This window comes from Argopecten irradians, chromosome 1 (assembly GCF_041381155.1).
Source record: "Argopecten irradians isolate NY chromosome 1, Ai_NY, whole genome shotgun sequence".
Classification (NCBI taxonomy): domain Eukaryota; kingdom Metazoa; phylum Mollusca; class Bivalvia; order Pectinida; family Pectinidae; genus Argopecten; species Argopecten irradians.
Genome location: NC_091134.1, coordinates 13277853 through 13291448, shown reverse-complemented (window position 1 = coordinate 13291448; position 13596 = coordinate 13277853). Strand labels below are relative to the sequence as shown.

The 13596-nt window shown below is 34.9% G+C and overlaps 1 protein-coding gene across 1 annotated transcript; it reads right to left on the bottom strand.

Annotated features, from left to right (window-relative positions):
- Positions 1-9644: 9644 nt before the first annotated feature.
- LOC138318205 (isatin hydrolase-like) lies at positions 9645-12752 on the bottom strand. The gene is made up of 2 exons (XM_069260395.1): positions 12536-12752; positions 9645-10806 (listed from the first exon to the last, which is right to left on the bottom strand). The coding sequence occupies exons 1-2, from the start codon at positions 12694-12696 to the stop codon at positions 10113-10115; spliced, it is 855 nt and encodes a 284-aa protein (XP_069116496.1). The 5' UTR covers positions 12697-12752; the 3' UTR covers positions 9645-10112.
- Positions 12753-13596: the final 844 nt, after the last annotated feature.

The following is a 13596-nucleotide window of genomic DNA, read 5'->3' as shown; positions in this document are numbered from 1 at the left end:
TAAAGCATACAATTTAATGAATACCATGCAATGATATGATTTTGATTTTTTAGTATTTTATTTTATTTATTTGCGGTATACAATAGAACTAGTACTTATACTGTTAATAATTTGTCTACTTCAGAAGAGAAAGAAACACACGATACAATGTAAATGACATGACCATTTAGATAAATATCCTAATCATCCCGTCCCTTTGAGCATGACAACTTTCATGAATCCCTTCCCATTCAGTCTCTGGGTGTTATCTGAACCTCAGGGCTTTTAAGAAATGATCATGAGTCATTAAAATGGTTATGTAATATCTCAGTTATTGACTCGTTAAAACGAAATAATATTTCGATAAAACGAAATCGTATTTCGATTTAACGAAAACTCATTTCGTTTTATCGAAATGTTATTTCGTTTTAATGAAATAATATATCGTTTTAAAAAGATATTATTCGTTTATAACTGAAATAGCATTTCGATAAAACGAAATAGTATTTCGTTAAAAATCATAAATATTTCGATAAAACGAAAAATAAATCAGTGTGTAGCATGTCAGTCAAAGGGCTCCGTAAGTATCAATAAAAACCAAAACAAATAAAAACGTAACAGGACACTGACAGACTCATCAAAATGACAACATAACTATAAAATGACATAAATGAGTATCAAATGATAAATCAATCAAAATAAACAATGTAGCAGGCTTTTCATGTTAGTCAAATACAAATCTTGATTTTGAATAAACCCGAAGATATATCGGCTTTACTTATTTCGAAATCGGGTTTTCAATGTATTCTGTATTTGCATATTACAGAGTTACTTGCCCTTGGAGGTACATATATTGATTGTTTGAGTTTTCGGGCGTAACGTCACACTCTTTGGAGAAAACGACGCGAATTGCGCTCATAAAATAATGACGTAACAATCAATACCTACCCGCAAAGGAGCTAACTCTGTAATATGCAATGACGGAATATATAACCCAATCGTTTCTTAACATTACGCGGATCAAATTTCATATAAGTGAAAATTTGGAGAGAACAAAGTACTTCCGTTGTTTTGTCATTTTTGACCTTTGAAACAGAATTATATGTAAATGAAAATAGTTTTTCCTATTCATAGCATTGTCCAGCCAAACCAGTTTTATGGAATTGCTACACAATATGCATTTTGCATGGTTATTTTCAAACAGTCTTAGGTATTTCTCATTGCCATGATCAACCTGCTATTTTGTTACTATCCTTAATAATTCCTTGAAGCAAACTACTTTGTACAGCTTACTATAAAACAAGATTTATGAAATGTTATGTAGTCATTATATATTGTTTCGACTCACCAAGCATGGTCGAATGATCCTCTGTAGAGGAAAGTCAGATTGAACTTGGGGTTTGTAGGCCATATGATAGCTGCAGTATCCAACTCATAAGTCAGATCAACAATCTTCAGACTGGTAGACAAAGGCAGGCCAAGGCAGACTATAAATGTAAGATAAAACGACTCCATGTTGTTCGAAAACTTTTCATTAATCTGCTGTAAAACCTCGTCCAGAGTTACATGTATTGCATAAGACCTACACGCTTTGCTATAGCTACCAGGACATTTATTACGTAATAAGCATATTTTTTATTGAAATTTATTTTTAAGTTACAATGCATTTATCTAAAGTATTCTTTACACAATTGTTTTCTGTTCATAAAGAGAATAAAGTTTACTACATAACTGCTGAAAAAATATCGGTTTAGAATGATGTCGCTGCAAAAAAAAGGATCACGTTACCTCTACTTCGAAAGGCTTTGATGAATGTTGACATAACAACAAAGCAAAAGGCGTACAAAGGATGATTTTATAATGACACTTACATTTTTGTCCAAATGTAATGAAAAATAAATTAATAAAAAATGCATAAATTGATCCATCAATGACATAGTATTGTGGACTTATAAGACGTCAACTTCTTTTTTTAATTGTACAATTTTTTTATTATTATTTTTCAGCATTTATAACTAAAAATCAAAATACTTTAACTTAACTGAAATGTAAAAATAACAAAAAAATGAAAAGATTTTAAATTTACACTTAAATGCTTAACCATCACAGTGAAAATTGAAACGACTTTCAGCAAAATTTACTTCGCTGTGTCTCTCAAGTAGGAACGCTGATTTATCCTGTACATAACATGTTTGACATTGTCGATATTGTATACGAATCCTCAGGACCAGCCTAGGACCTCTTTCTTACACAATTTTTTGAGAAAAGTTTCAGCTTACGTAAATGTTAAGATTACAGTGTTTTTCACTGTTATAGTATTGAATCTTAGTTTACAAGTTCTTCAGGATATAACCCACAAGGCACGGAGTAAAATATGTGTGTAACTGCTTGCATTATAGCTGTGACATATTTGGAACCGATACACGTGTCACTGTCAGCCATAGATAGATAGATATGAGAACATGCCTTCTTTAAGGTTCACGACCCTGTTTATAGACCTAGCGATTTATATATGTCTATCACGTTTTAGGTGTACTTGAACATAAGTCACTTTATATTAATTGTCTATGCATGACTCGTAAATTGTTGTGGTGTTTGTTCAAAAACAAAAATGATACAACCTCGTGTTTTAGTATATACAATGACATATGAACTAAAACACGAGGTTCTATCTTTTTTTTTGTATTAATTAATCGATTTGCTTTTCTCCAACTGGATTTTTCATGTTTAATACTAGCCATAATTTAAGAATTAAATAGTGCACAATAGATTTACACAGTTTAAAGATATTCATACAACAAAAATATATACATTTACATACGTATGAAGGTGGACTTATAACGTACATGCATCACTAACAACTGTGCATGTCTCTTTTTTCTTTGGATATTCACGACATTCTTATATCTATAGTATTTTGATAGTACACCAGATCATTGGAATCGGTGCTAGACTATGCCCCGCCATATCACCACAAGTCATGCATCCACCTGTAAGTCGCGAGTTCGAATCCCATGTGGAACAGTTGCCAGGTACTGACCGCGGGTCGGTTGTTTTTCTTCTGGTATCAATGTTGAATGATGTTGAAACAACGAACATTTGTTAGGTGTTTTATTGTTAAAGCAAGTTTAAAAATAAGTGCAAAATAAAGCAGAAGATCTATAATAAGGTACAAAAATACGTGTAGACCTTTGAGATGTGACTGGGTTAAGAGATGGCGGTGTGTATTAATTATCCCAGTGCGAATTCTTAATAGTTAGTAGATAACAGAAATGGTGTTTAAATATTAACCTGGTCAGAGAAAGCAGTTAACCAAATACTCCATAGTATTAATTATGATGATAATGAATTCCGTCAACATAGTCACAGTGTTGTCTTTATGCGTGGACAAAGAACGATAATCCTTACAAAATTTTAGATGGCTGAATGTGGTTGTGAGTCCCGAGTTCCGTTTAGGTTATAGATGCTTAACCGTTATCAAATGGTGTTTTATTAATAGGATCAGAAGACTTAGTTTTTTCCTCGGTTTCAAAAGCTTCTTACTTCGCACCATAACCACTATTGAAAAGTATAAACCAATAGTATTGAAAACTGACAACTTTTGAATAGAAAAAAAGTAAAATATCAATGGTCCATTCATCAGCATTGTACGGATAACAACTGCAGTATTAGTTCAAATTTCACGGAAAACTTCTGTAGGGTTAGTTCAAATTCCACGGAAAACTTCTGTAGGGTTATTTCAAATTCCACGGAAAACTTTTGTAGGGTTAGTTCACATTCCACGGAAAACTATTGTAGGGTTAGTTCACATTCCACGGAAAACTATTGTAGGGTTAGTTCACATTCCACGGAAAACTATTGTAGGGTTAGTTCACATTCCACGGAAAACTATTGTAGGGTTAGTTCACATTCCACGGAAAACTATTGTAGGGTTAGTTCACATTCCACGGAAAACTATTGTAGGGTTAGTTCACATTCCACGGAAAACTACTGTAGGGTTAGTTCACATTCCACGGAAAACTACTGTAGGGTTAGTTCACATTCCACGATTCCACGAAAAAACTAATGTAGGGTGAGTTCACATTCCACGGAAAACTACTGTAGGGTTAGTTCACATTCCATGGAAAACTACTGTAGGGTTATATGTAGTTCACATTCCACGGAAAACTACTGTAGGGTTAGTTCACATTCCATGGAAAACAACTGCAGTGTTTGTTCACATTCCACGGAAAACTACTGTAGGGTTAGTTCACAATTCCACGGAAAACTACTGTAGGGTTAGTTCAAATTCCACGGAAAACTTCTGTAGGGTTAGTTCACATTCCACGGAAAACTACTGTAGGGTTAGTTCACATTCCACGGAAAACTACTGTAGGGTTAGTTCACATTCCACGGAAAACTACTGTAGGGTTAGTTCACATTCCACGGAAAACTTCTGTAGGGTTAGTTCACATTCCACGGAAAACTACTGTAGGGTTAGTTCACATTCCACGGAAAACTACTGTAAGGTTAGTTCACATTCCACAGAAAAAACTGTAGGGTTAGTTCAAATTCCACGGAAAACTTCTGTACACATTCCGCGGAAAACTACTGTAGGTTAGTTCACATTCCACGAAACTCTTGGTTATTCAATCCACGAAACTTCTTAGGTTAGTTCAATTCCACGAAAACTCTTGTGTTCAAATTCCACGGAAAACAAATGTAGGGTTACTTCAAATTCAACGGAAAACTACTGTACAATTAATGTTTGTTCAAATTCCATAGAAAACAACTATAACTTTATTTTTTAACAACTCCTATTAGAATATGTAACAATTTATTAACATTTATTAAAACTATAAGTTAATTATTTACAACTTTTCAACCGAAATATATCTTAAACGGACATGTAAAGACTAGAATATATTGTATATAATTATTTTAGATGAGTGAACATCAGGAAAAGCTATTTAAAATGATAATTGGTATGATTTCTTATATTTGACACTCTAATATTTTTTTTATTGTGAATTGATTACTAAATTTTCTAAGGTCTACAATAAGATACTTAATTAACTCGACATGTCTTTACAATAAACAACATATTAAAGTGAATAGTCGGGCAAAAAACGACTCAAGTCGATGAAAATGGTGTTAAGATTTCCAAAATAATTTCTTATGAAAATAAAAATAAATAAAAATTATCCATCATGTCTGCAAAAAAAATTAATATTGTAGGAATCCTAAAATAATCTCTCTTTCAAAGAGTTGCACGAATTTACTTTTAGAATTGTATCAAATTTACACCGGGCTTTTTCATAATTTCAATGGTCAAAACTCGGGACAACATAAAAAGAACTTGACCGTCGATTTGATATGTAAGGAAAGTCAACGAACACATTTAGGTGGTTCTCTTTGCCCGACTATTCACTTGAAGACTGGTTGAGCAAGCTTTATGAAAGTATATGTACACCTGTCGCAGTCAAGGTTCACGGAATAAATGAATGAAAACACAGCTAGATACCTAAATTCAATTTACTAATCCTATTGAAATGTCAAAGAGAAATTGACACTAAACCAATTCAATTATTCGAAAGCCCAGCGTTAATGTTGACCTGTTATACAAATCTCCTGTGCCTGAGATATAATGATACTGAACTATTAGAACTAATGTTTAAAATATAAAAATCACAATTTTGTATCTATGGTACATATATAATAAGTGTGTAGCATAACGTCGCGCAACAACTGTAAGTCTCTGACAATGGCAAATGAAGGAACAAAAACAACAACCAATACAATGTAATTGGTATTACAACATATGTTTATTTACACAACAGTATACGTATATACATATATTTATATATATTTACAACGAGTAAACTATTCAATGACCACGTCGTAGACGCACAATCAAATTTTTCTTTTTTATGTGAATACATGCCATTGTACATTCATTGATATATTTCTCTCTCAGAAGATATACACATATCTCAGTAAAATACTTTTACAACATTACTTAATAGTTAGGCGACACCTGAAGGAGTGTCGCGGATGAAATGAAGAGAAGAGAAAAGGGAGATAACTCTTGTTAATACTCTTAAACGGAACCAATTTTATTAGCTTGTGAAAAGTATGCCATAGTTTGAAGTCATTTAAGTCTTTTAGTCTATTTGACCCCTGTGATCTTAAATGAAGGTCAAGGTTATTTATGTTAACCTTGGATTATAGTCATTATATAATATATACTGGTAATTTACCTATAAGATTTTTCTATAAAAACACCAACAATGGAAATTAGTTAGACTAGAATCATTTATACGAGAAGCATTTGCCAAGAAAGAACATCTTGTGGCCGTATTCTTTGACCTTGAAAAGGCATACGACACAACTTGGCAATATGGAATCATGAACGATCTCCATGATATCGGTATACGTGGTAATTTGCCAAAGTTTATATCAAATTTTATATCTGACATGCATTTCAAAGTTCGAACGGGTTCAACTTATTCAGAAACAGAAACACAGGAGATGGGCGTCCCTCAGGGTGGTATCTTGTCCGTCACACTTTTTGGACTAAAAATTAACAGCATAACCAAATGTCTTGGCCAATCTACGGAAGGGTCTCTATTTGTGGACGATTTCTTGATCTGTTACAGATCAAAAAACATGCACACTATAGAACGGCAACTACAACAATGTTTAGGCAAATTACAAAATTGGGCTGACGAAAATGGCTTTAGATTTTCAAGATCAAAAACTGTCTGTATGCACTTCTGTCAAAAACGAAAACCACACAATGATCCTGACCTCACACTCAATGGAATTAAAATTCCAGTAGTTGAACAAACTAAATTTCTTGGGACTAATATTTGATTCGAAACTGTCCCTTGTTCCACATATCAAACATCTGAAGGATAAGTGCTCGAAGGCGCTGAACATTCTACGAGTTCTTTCCCATTCTGATTGGGGTGCAGACCGTGAAATGCTTCTACGTATCTATCGGGCACTTATTAGATCAAAACTTGACTACGGCTCTATTGTCTATGGATCGGCTCGCAGCTCCTATCTACAGATGCTTGACCCTATACAGAATCAGGGACTGCGTCTCGCACTTGGAGCTTTTCGAACAACACCTGTGAAGAGTCTCCATGTGGAAGCTAATGAGCCATCTCTAGACGATCGACGAAAGAAATTATCCTTACAGTATGCTGCTCAACTGAAATCCAACCCCAAAAATCCTGCATTTAACCTTGTATTCAATCCACAACATCAAGAAATATTTACACAAAATCAAAAGCTCATACCAACATTTGGCATCAGAATTTCAAAATTTTTGCTGGAACTTAATATAACTTTCGACACCATTGACGAGTACACCGTATCGGATGTACCACCATGACTCATTCAAACACCTGATATCAATTTATCTCTACATGAGAGGGCAAAATCCAGTGCATTACCCGAAGAACACAAATCCTCCTTTCGGGAGTGCATTAGGGCTTTCCCTGATCATGTTAAGATCTATACTGACGGCTCAAAAGATGGTGATAAAGTTTGCGGCAGCATGCTGTACATCTAATCACTGCTCCTCTATCCGACTCCCGGATGTTGCCTCCATTTTCTCTGCGGAAGCATGTGCTATCGGTCTGGCGCTTGACCATATCGAAGAACACCGCATTGAAAAGGCAATCATCTGTTCAGACTCTCTTTCGGTTCTTCAGGCTTTGAAATCAAGAAGCCCTAGAAATACTCTAATCCAAAATCTTTTAATCCGAACATTTCGATTATCTTCTAAAACTCAAATTACTTATCTCTGGATTCCCAGTCATGTGGGTATAAAGGGGAATGAACAGGCTGATAAAGCAGCTAAGACTGCTCTTCGCCTAGCACAAACATATTTGAAACTACCATACACCGACATCAAACCTTCAATTCAGTCAGCCATCAAACACCATTGGCAACAAAGGTGGTCTACCGAAACAAACAATAAACTGTTTAAAATTCAACCTACACTTAATCCTAAACTGTCCAGTCGGAAGAGACCGCAGAGAGGGGAACAAAACAATGGAAATTAATGGTAATTTAAAAAAAAAAAGGCCCAAGAGGGCCTGCGTCGCTTACCTGGTTTGTGATGGCAAGAAATTTTCAGAATTTGTGCGATCGAGACACTGCTAAACCGATCCATTTCACTGTTGCACTTTTTGGGCGCATTTTGTAACAAAAATGTGACGATTAACGCATAAATTATTAACGCATTCTATGATGTTTAGTCAGTTCTACAGAAACTTTCATAAATATCACTTATTTTTAAATGGTACATTTGCCGGTCCAATTGTTCAGAATAGCACCAAAGGATGGCGCCCGGGACTCGAAATATCTCATATGTTGTGGAAATTTACCGAGAACCTGCGAAATACCACCATTATTCAAGGCTGTGTTGTGGCCGTTGTGCATAACATTTCCAAAAGTCAACAATACCGTAATGTTAAGAATTACATGGACTATTTAAATATAGAGTTCCAGCTTCTCAGTTTTATTGGTTAATTTACTAGGACGGATTAAACAGAAACCAGTGATTAAAATGCCGATTTTTGCCTGTTTGACCCCAAAAATATCACCTTTAATGAATTTTCGAAGCTGACACGATTATTTCAACGATAGATCACGCTAAGATTAACTTAATTACATGTAAAATTTCAGCAAAATGTATCGGTTAGTTTCCTTATTACCCAAATCGCGAAAATAAGCGGGTTGGTAGGTTTATTTAGTCGTGTTAACATTTTGTTTCAGAGCGAAAAGTTTGTTATAACAGAGTTGTCGTTCTTCCTCTTCATTTCATACTCTGTACTTATTAACTGCTATATAGAAAATGATCTACAGTATAACCGTTTACGTCATTTGTTGACAAGCGATAAACATTTTTGTATAGTATTTACTATATAAGTGCGATGTTATTGCAACAACTTGTTGGATTTCATTGTCAATCTGATTAAAATACAGATCCTTATTATCACTACGTTAGATAAGAGAGATCTGAGAAAATCCCATTAGGGGTCATGTCCAGGTGACCTTTGTAAATAGCCAATCAAATTGCTGCTGGCAAAATTTTGACAGTAAATTTCATAGGACGAAATAGTTGAAAATCTGTCAGAATTATTTTCGTGTACTTAGTCATCTCGCCCAAAGATCACAATAAAGCTAATCGTATTTGTATGTTGGGGCGAAATGGCGTTGTCAATTGACAGAGCAACGTGAACAAAGTGCATTTGATCTGAATTACACGTGTTATAAAGGTCATACGAACATGACCCTTAATCGGATTTTCTCAGATCCTCTATTGAACGGAGTGGTTATAAGGATCTGTATTTCAATCAGATTGTCATTGTCTACGTGGTGCCACCTAACAAACGCATACATTCAAATAATATGAAATGTATCTGAGTTACGACACAATATCAAAAAACTGTTCGTCTATGTTTAAGCATTGGTTATCATATTTTTGACATGCATTGGTGTGTAACATACATTAGGTGTTCTAGCATAGCCAATGGTTGCGCGTTAGTGCACCATGATAGACATGATAGAACACCCATTGTATGTTACACACCAATGCATGTCAAAAAATCATGACAACCAATGCTTATATTTACATTTATATAGTAATTTCCGCTATAAAAAAATTTTGAAAATAAAGCTAATACGTTTGTATAGTGAAAACTATCATTTGATATAACAGCCATGGCGGGAAAGAGTTGAGTTGGAGAAATTTCCGGCGTGTTGCCACACATAGGTACTGTGCAGTGGCAATGTAAATATTGTATATTGAAGAGTTATCTGCCCTTGGAGGTACATATATATCTATGGATTGTGTCACCACGATGGATACCTACACGCAAGGGAGGTAACTCTATAATATACAAAAAATGTAATAATTATTAAAGGAGATATAGATTGCATGTAAAAATTAACTTTTTTTCATAGAAAAGCGTACGATTAAGCTCTCGATTCTACAAAAACTACAATTATATACAGAGAGTCTCCGAACGAAGAGTATGCACAATGTTCAAACTTGTTTAACAAATGAAAGTTGATCGAAGAGTCACTTTAATTATATGGTATATTAGTGATGAAATGTCAACATTCAATGTGTTTTAGAAATATAGCACCCGGACCAACAGTAACAGGACGAACTGAAGTGTTGGCGACATCAGGAGAGTCCCAGCTTTGTTCGTTTCGTCGCCATCATCGTCAGGCAAAGTAGCGAACATTCTTGCAGGACCCCCACTTCCATCTCTGATTTTTAAGACAGGGACAAAGATAGTGGATCCACTTTCAGGCAATCTCTCTAGATAGGCTGCACTCTCTATACCAATGATGTTCTCTTTGCTGAGAATAAGATGGACAGGGAACGTTGTTGATTGGCCGTAATCTGTTGAGGGCGTGTCTCCGCCAACACAATACACCACGCGGTTTGTTACTAACCAATTAATTGCGTCCTCGTGCCAGCTAGGAAAGTGGTAGGTGGAGTCGTCGCTAATATTGTCTGTTTTGAAAACGGCACTGTAGTCGGGGTAGTATTTCTGCCACCCAGAGTTCATCAGAACCACAGCCCCATAAGGTATTCTGCCATTACGTTCCTCCCATGCCTTCAGGTCATCAATGGTGACGCGGTAGTCGTTATTGGCTTCTGCCTTGTCTTTTACATCGATTATGACTCCAGGACCCCCTAGTCGTTCAATTGGAATTTGGTGATTATTCCATGGTCCGACTCCAGCTGCAACATGGTTTGGGGCGTCGACATGAGTGCCAGTATGTTCTGCTAAATCTAGCCTGTTGTTCTCAAGCCTGTATTTAAAAAAAAATTAAAAATCTTACTTTATTTACACCAGTTTAATTTCAAATTTCGATTCTAACTTTTTCAGACTGTTTTATATAGCATTTTACCCTAAAATACGCTTTGCATATGCCAAAATATACATGTATATGCACATCATGTATATACCACACAGTAACTTTAAAGTGTCCCAGGAGAATTCATGCGTCTTTTTCACCATTTCACCAAGGAACCATTTTATCATATATGCATTATTTTATCGATTGTCACTTCATATTTATATAAACATTTTTACTACTTTGTTAACTTATTCGTTTGTTTGATTTCATATATTTTAATAATTACATCAGATTTTTGCATTGCCCTTGTTTTATTTATTTATATTAATTTATTTGGATTTTTTTTTATTATTATTATTATTTTATTGTGCAGCTTTTCGGAGGGGGGGTGCATATTTCGCGATTTCGTTAACGGACATATTAGTGGAACTTTAATTTCGCGGTACATCTGGTGCTTTGAATTCGCGCATTTCAGGAAAACGTGAATACGGCGAAAATTACTCCCACGAAATGTACCCGTTAAACAGTAAAACGAAAAACATTTCCGAACAATCACACACTTCAATTGGTAATAGTCGCCAAGCGTAATAACTAAATCTAGGTCAAAGGGAAACTTTGACTCCCTGGTTAAATTCTATGCGTATTGAACAAAAAGAGGTCTGGGCGCTTCAAGCGGTGTAGCTGTAAATGGAGACGATTAATATATAGTTATTGACTCAGACGCAGTACTGCTGTATATAGGTCACATGATAACAACGGTGACAACCTTCAGCTGAACTGGCGTATTAACCTGAGACCTTCTCATCACAAATCTATCTCCTTTAATTTGTATTCGTGACATTTACTGGTCATAGGTCGTTAAACCAACAAAACGAAACAATAAACAAGCACAATCATAATAATAAATACAAAAGCAAAAAACAAGCAAACTATGAAACAAACAAAAATCCACTAAAAATTCGTAATACATTTGTATTTGTATGTTGAGTAAAAATGATAAAGCCATAAATGCCTTTCGTTTATTTTCATTTTTCTGTCTATCATTAATATTCTTGCTATACTTTTACCTAGGCCATTTATAAAATATAGTTTTAATACATGCGAAATATTTTGTTGTGCTGAAGGTGTACCGTTTGCCGACATCTGACGTACCTGATGGATTTATAGAGTGTGTAGAAAAGGTATGTGTGTCACGACTATTTTTAGGTTAAGGTGAAATGTAGTGCATGCATTCGTCATTATGTGTCAAAAGTCGATTTATTCAAGTTTTAGTCATTTACATTATAAAGAATTACGATTGATCGAACACCTAACATTTTAGAGTTTGCCAATAAATAGATCCCGAACTGTCATTTTCTACTTGAACATGCGTAAATGTGAGCTATACCTATTTCTTCTTTATTCACGTTATGTCACGTGTGCAACTATAGAAATATATGTAATGTGGACATGCTGATTTCGATGAAAGTAAAGAAAGTAATTTACAAAAGAAAATAGCTATCGAAATTATTTACAACAACATTAAACAAACAAACACATATAAATTAGATAAGACATTGCTTTAAAGGTGCATTCAATAAAGACATTAGTCTTTATGCATGTCTCCTTTTTCTGTTCTTTTTGCCATAAAACATGCATAGAATTTTCACTATATAAAGATAACACTCGCCAATCGACTTACCATATATGTGTTTTCCAAAAGCCACTATACATCACTGACATGTTGAATCGGGGATTGAAAGGCCAGGTAATAGCACCAGAATGAAGATCATAACTAAGATCCACCATTCTAAGACCATTGCATCCATGTAAAAACAGTCCTAATACCACGAGGAGCACCATCTTGTTCAAACAACACCTAAGTCTCTAAAAATTAGACTGTCACTGCATTCAGCCGAGTTTTACTATATCTTCATGTGGAGAATGCTAAAATACGGAAACGTATTAGGCTCAGATAGGAAAGTATTTGCTTTTATTTGTAATATTTGGCGACCGCCACTTAGATATATGGTGGCCAAAACACTATTATCACGATAATCAATATGGTGGTCGCCAAAATATTTTTTCTAGCAGCTGCAGTATAGCTATTTGGTAGTCGTATAATTATTTGACAGCCGCCACCTTTTCTCGCAGATATTTTTGTGGCGGCTGCTTCATGATTATATGGCGGCCACCAAATTTAATATTTTCGTCATCTTGACACAAGATTCCTATGTGAGCCTAAAGTGCTTCCGTAAGAATGTTAAGCCCCGGAGGCTTTTGAGCTGATTTACCACACGATGAACTTTTGTAAGTGTTATTTCATTGTTGTCATGGTTGGCTGCACCCTATCGACAAGATAGACTGTTCATGTGGCGTTGTTATAATAAACCGGAATTAAGAATATAGAATACGTAAAGGTAAAAGCGAACGAAGCTGAAGTATCCTAAACCTTACAACTGGTGTGAATGTTTTAAAGGGTAAAATTGAAATTATTTAATATTTCTATCTGTATGTATTTCGTCCGCCGTCTTAAAATATATCTCCTTTCCACCATTGGCAAATTATCGATCTTCTTCAGACCCCATCATTACTCCTCTCAAAGGGACATAACTATTGTCAGATTCCTTCCCAGTTAATTCTCTCCATAATGATTGGTTTTGGTAACATATCAGACAGAAGATGATGTCAAAATAGAAGTTGATTACGAAGCTCTTCTGAAAAATTATCTGTCGGATTTGAATTCGATGTGCTTCACTTTAG

Bases quoted from the DNA above. Each gene is read 5' to 3' on its own strand.
- LOC138318205 (XM_069260395.1), bottom strand. From the start codon at position 12,696: ATGGTGCTCCTCGTGGTATTAGGACTGTTTTTACATGGATGCAATGGT. The intron at 10,807-12,535 runs GTAAGTCGATTG...TTTTAAATACAG, and splicing joins TTTTGGAAAACACATATATG to GCTTGAGAACAACAGGCTAG.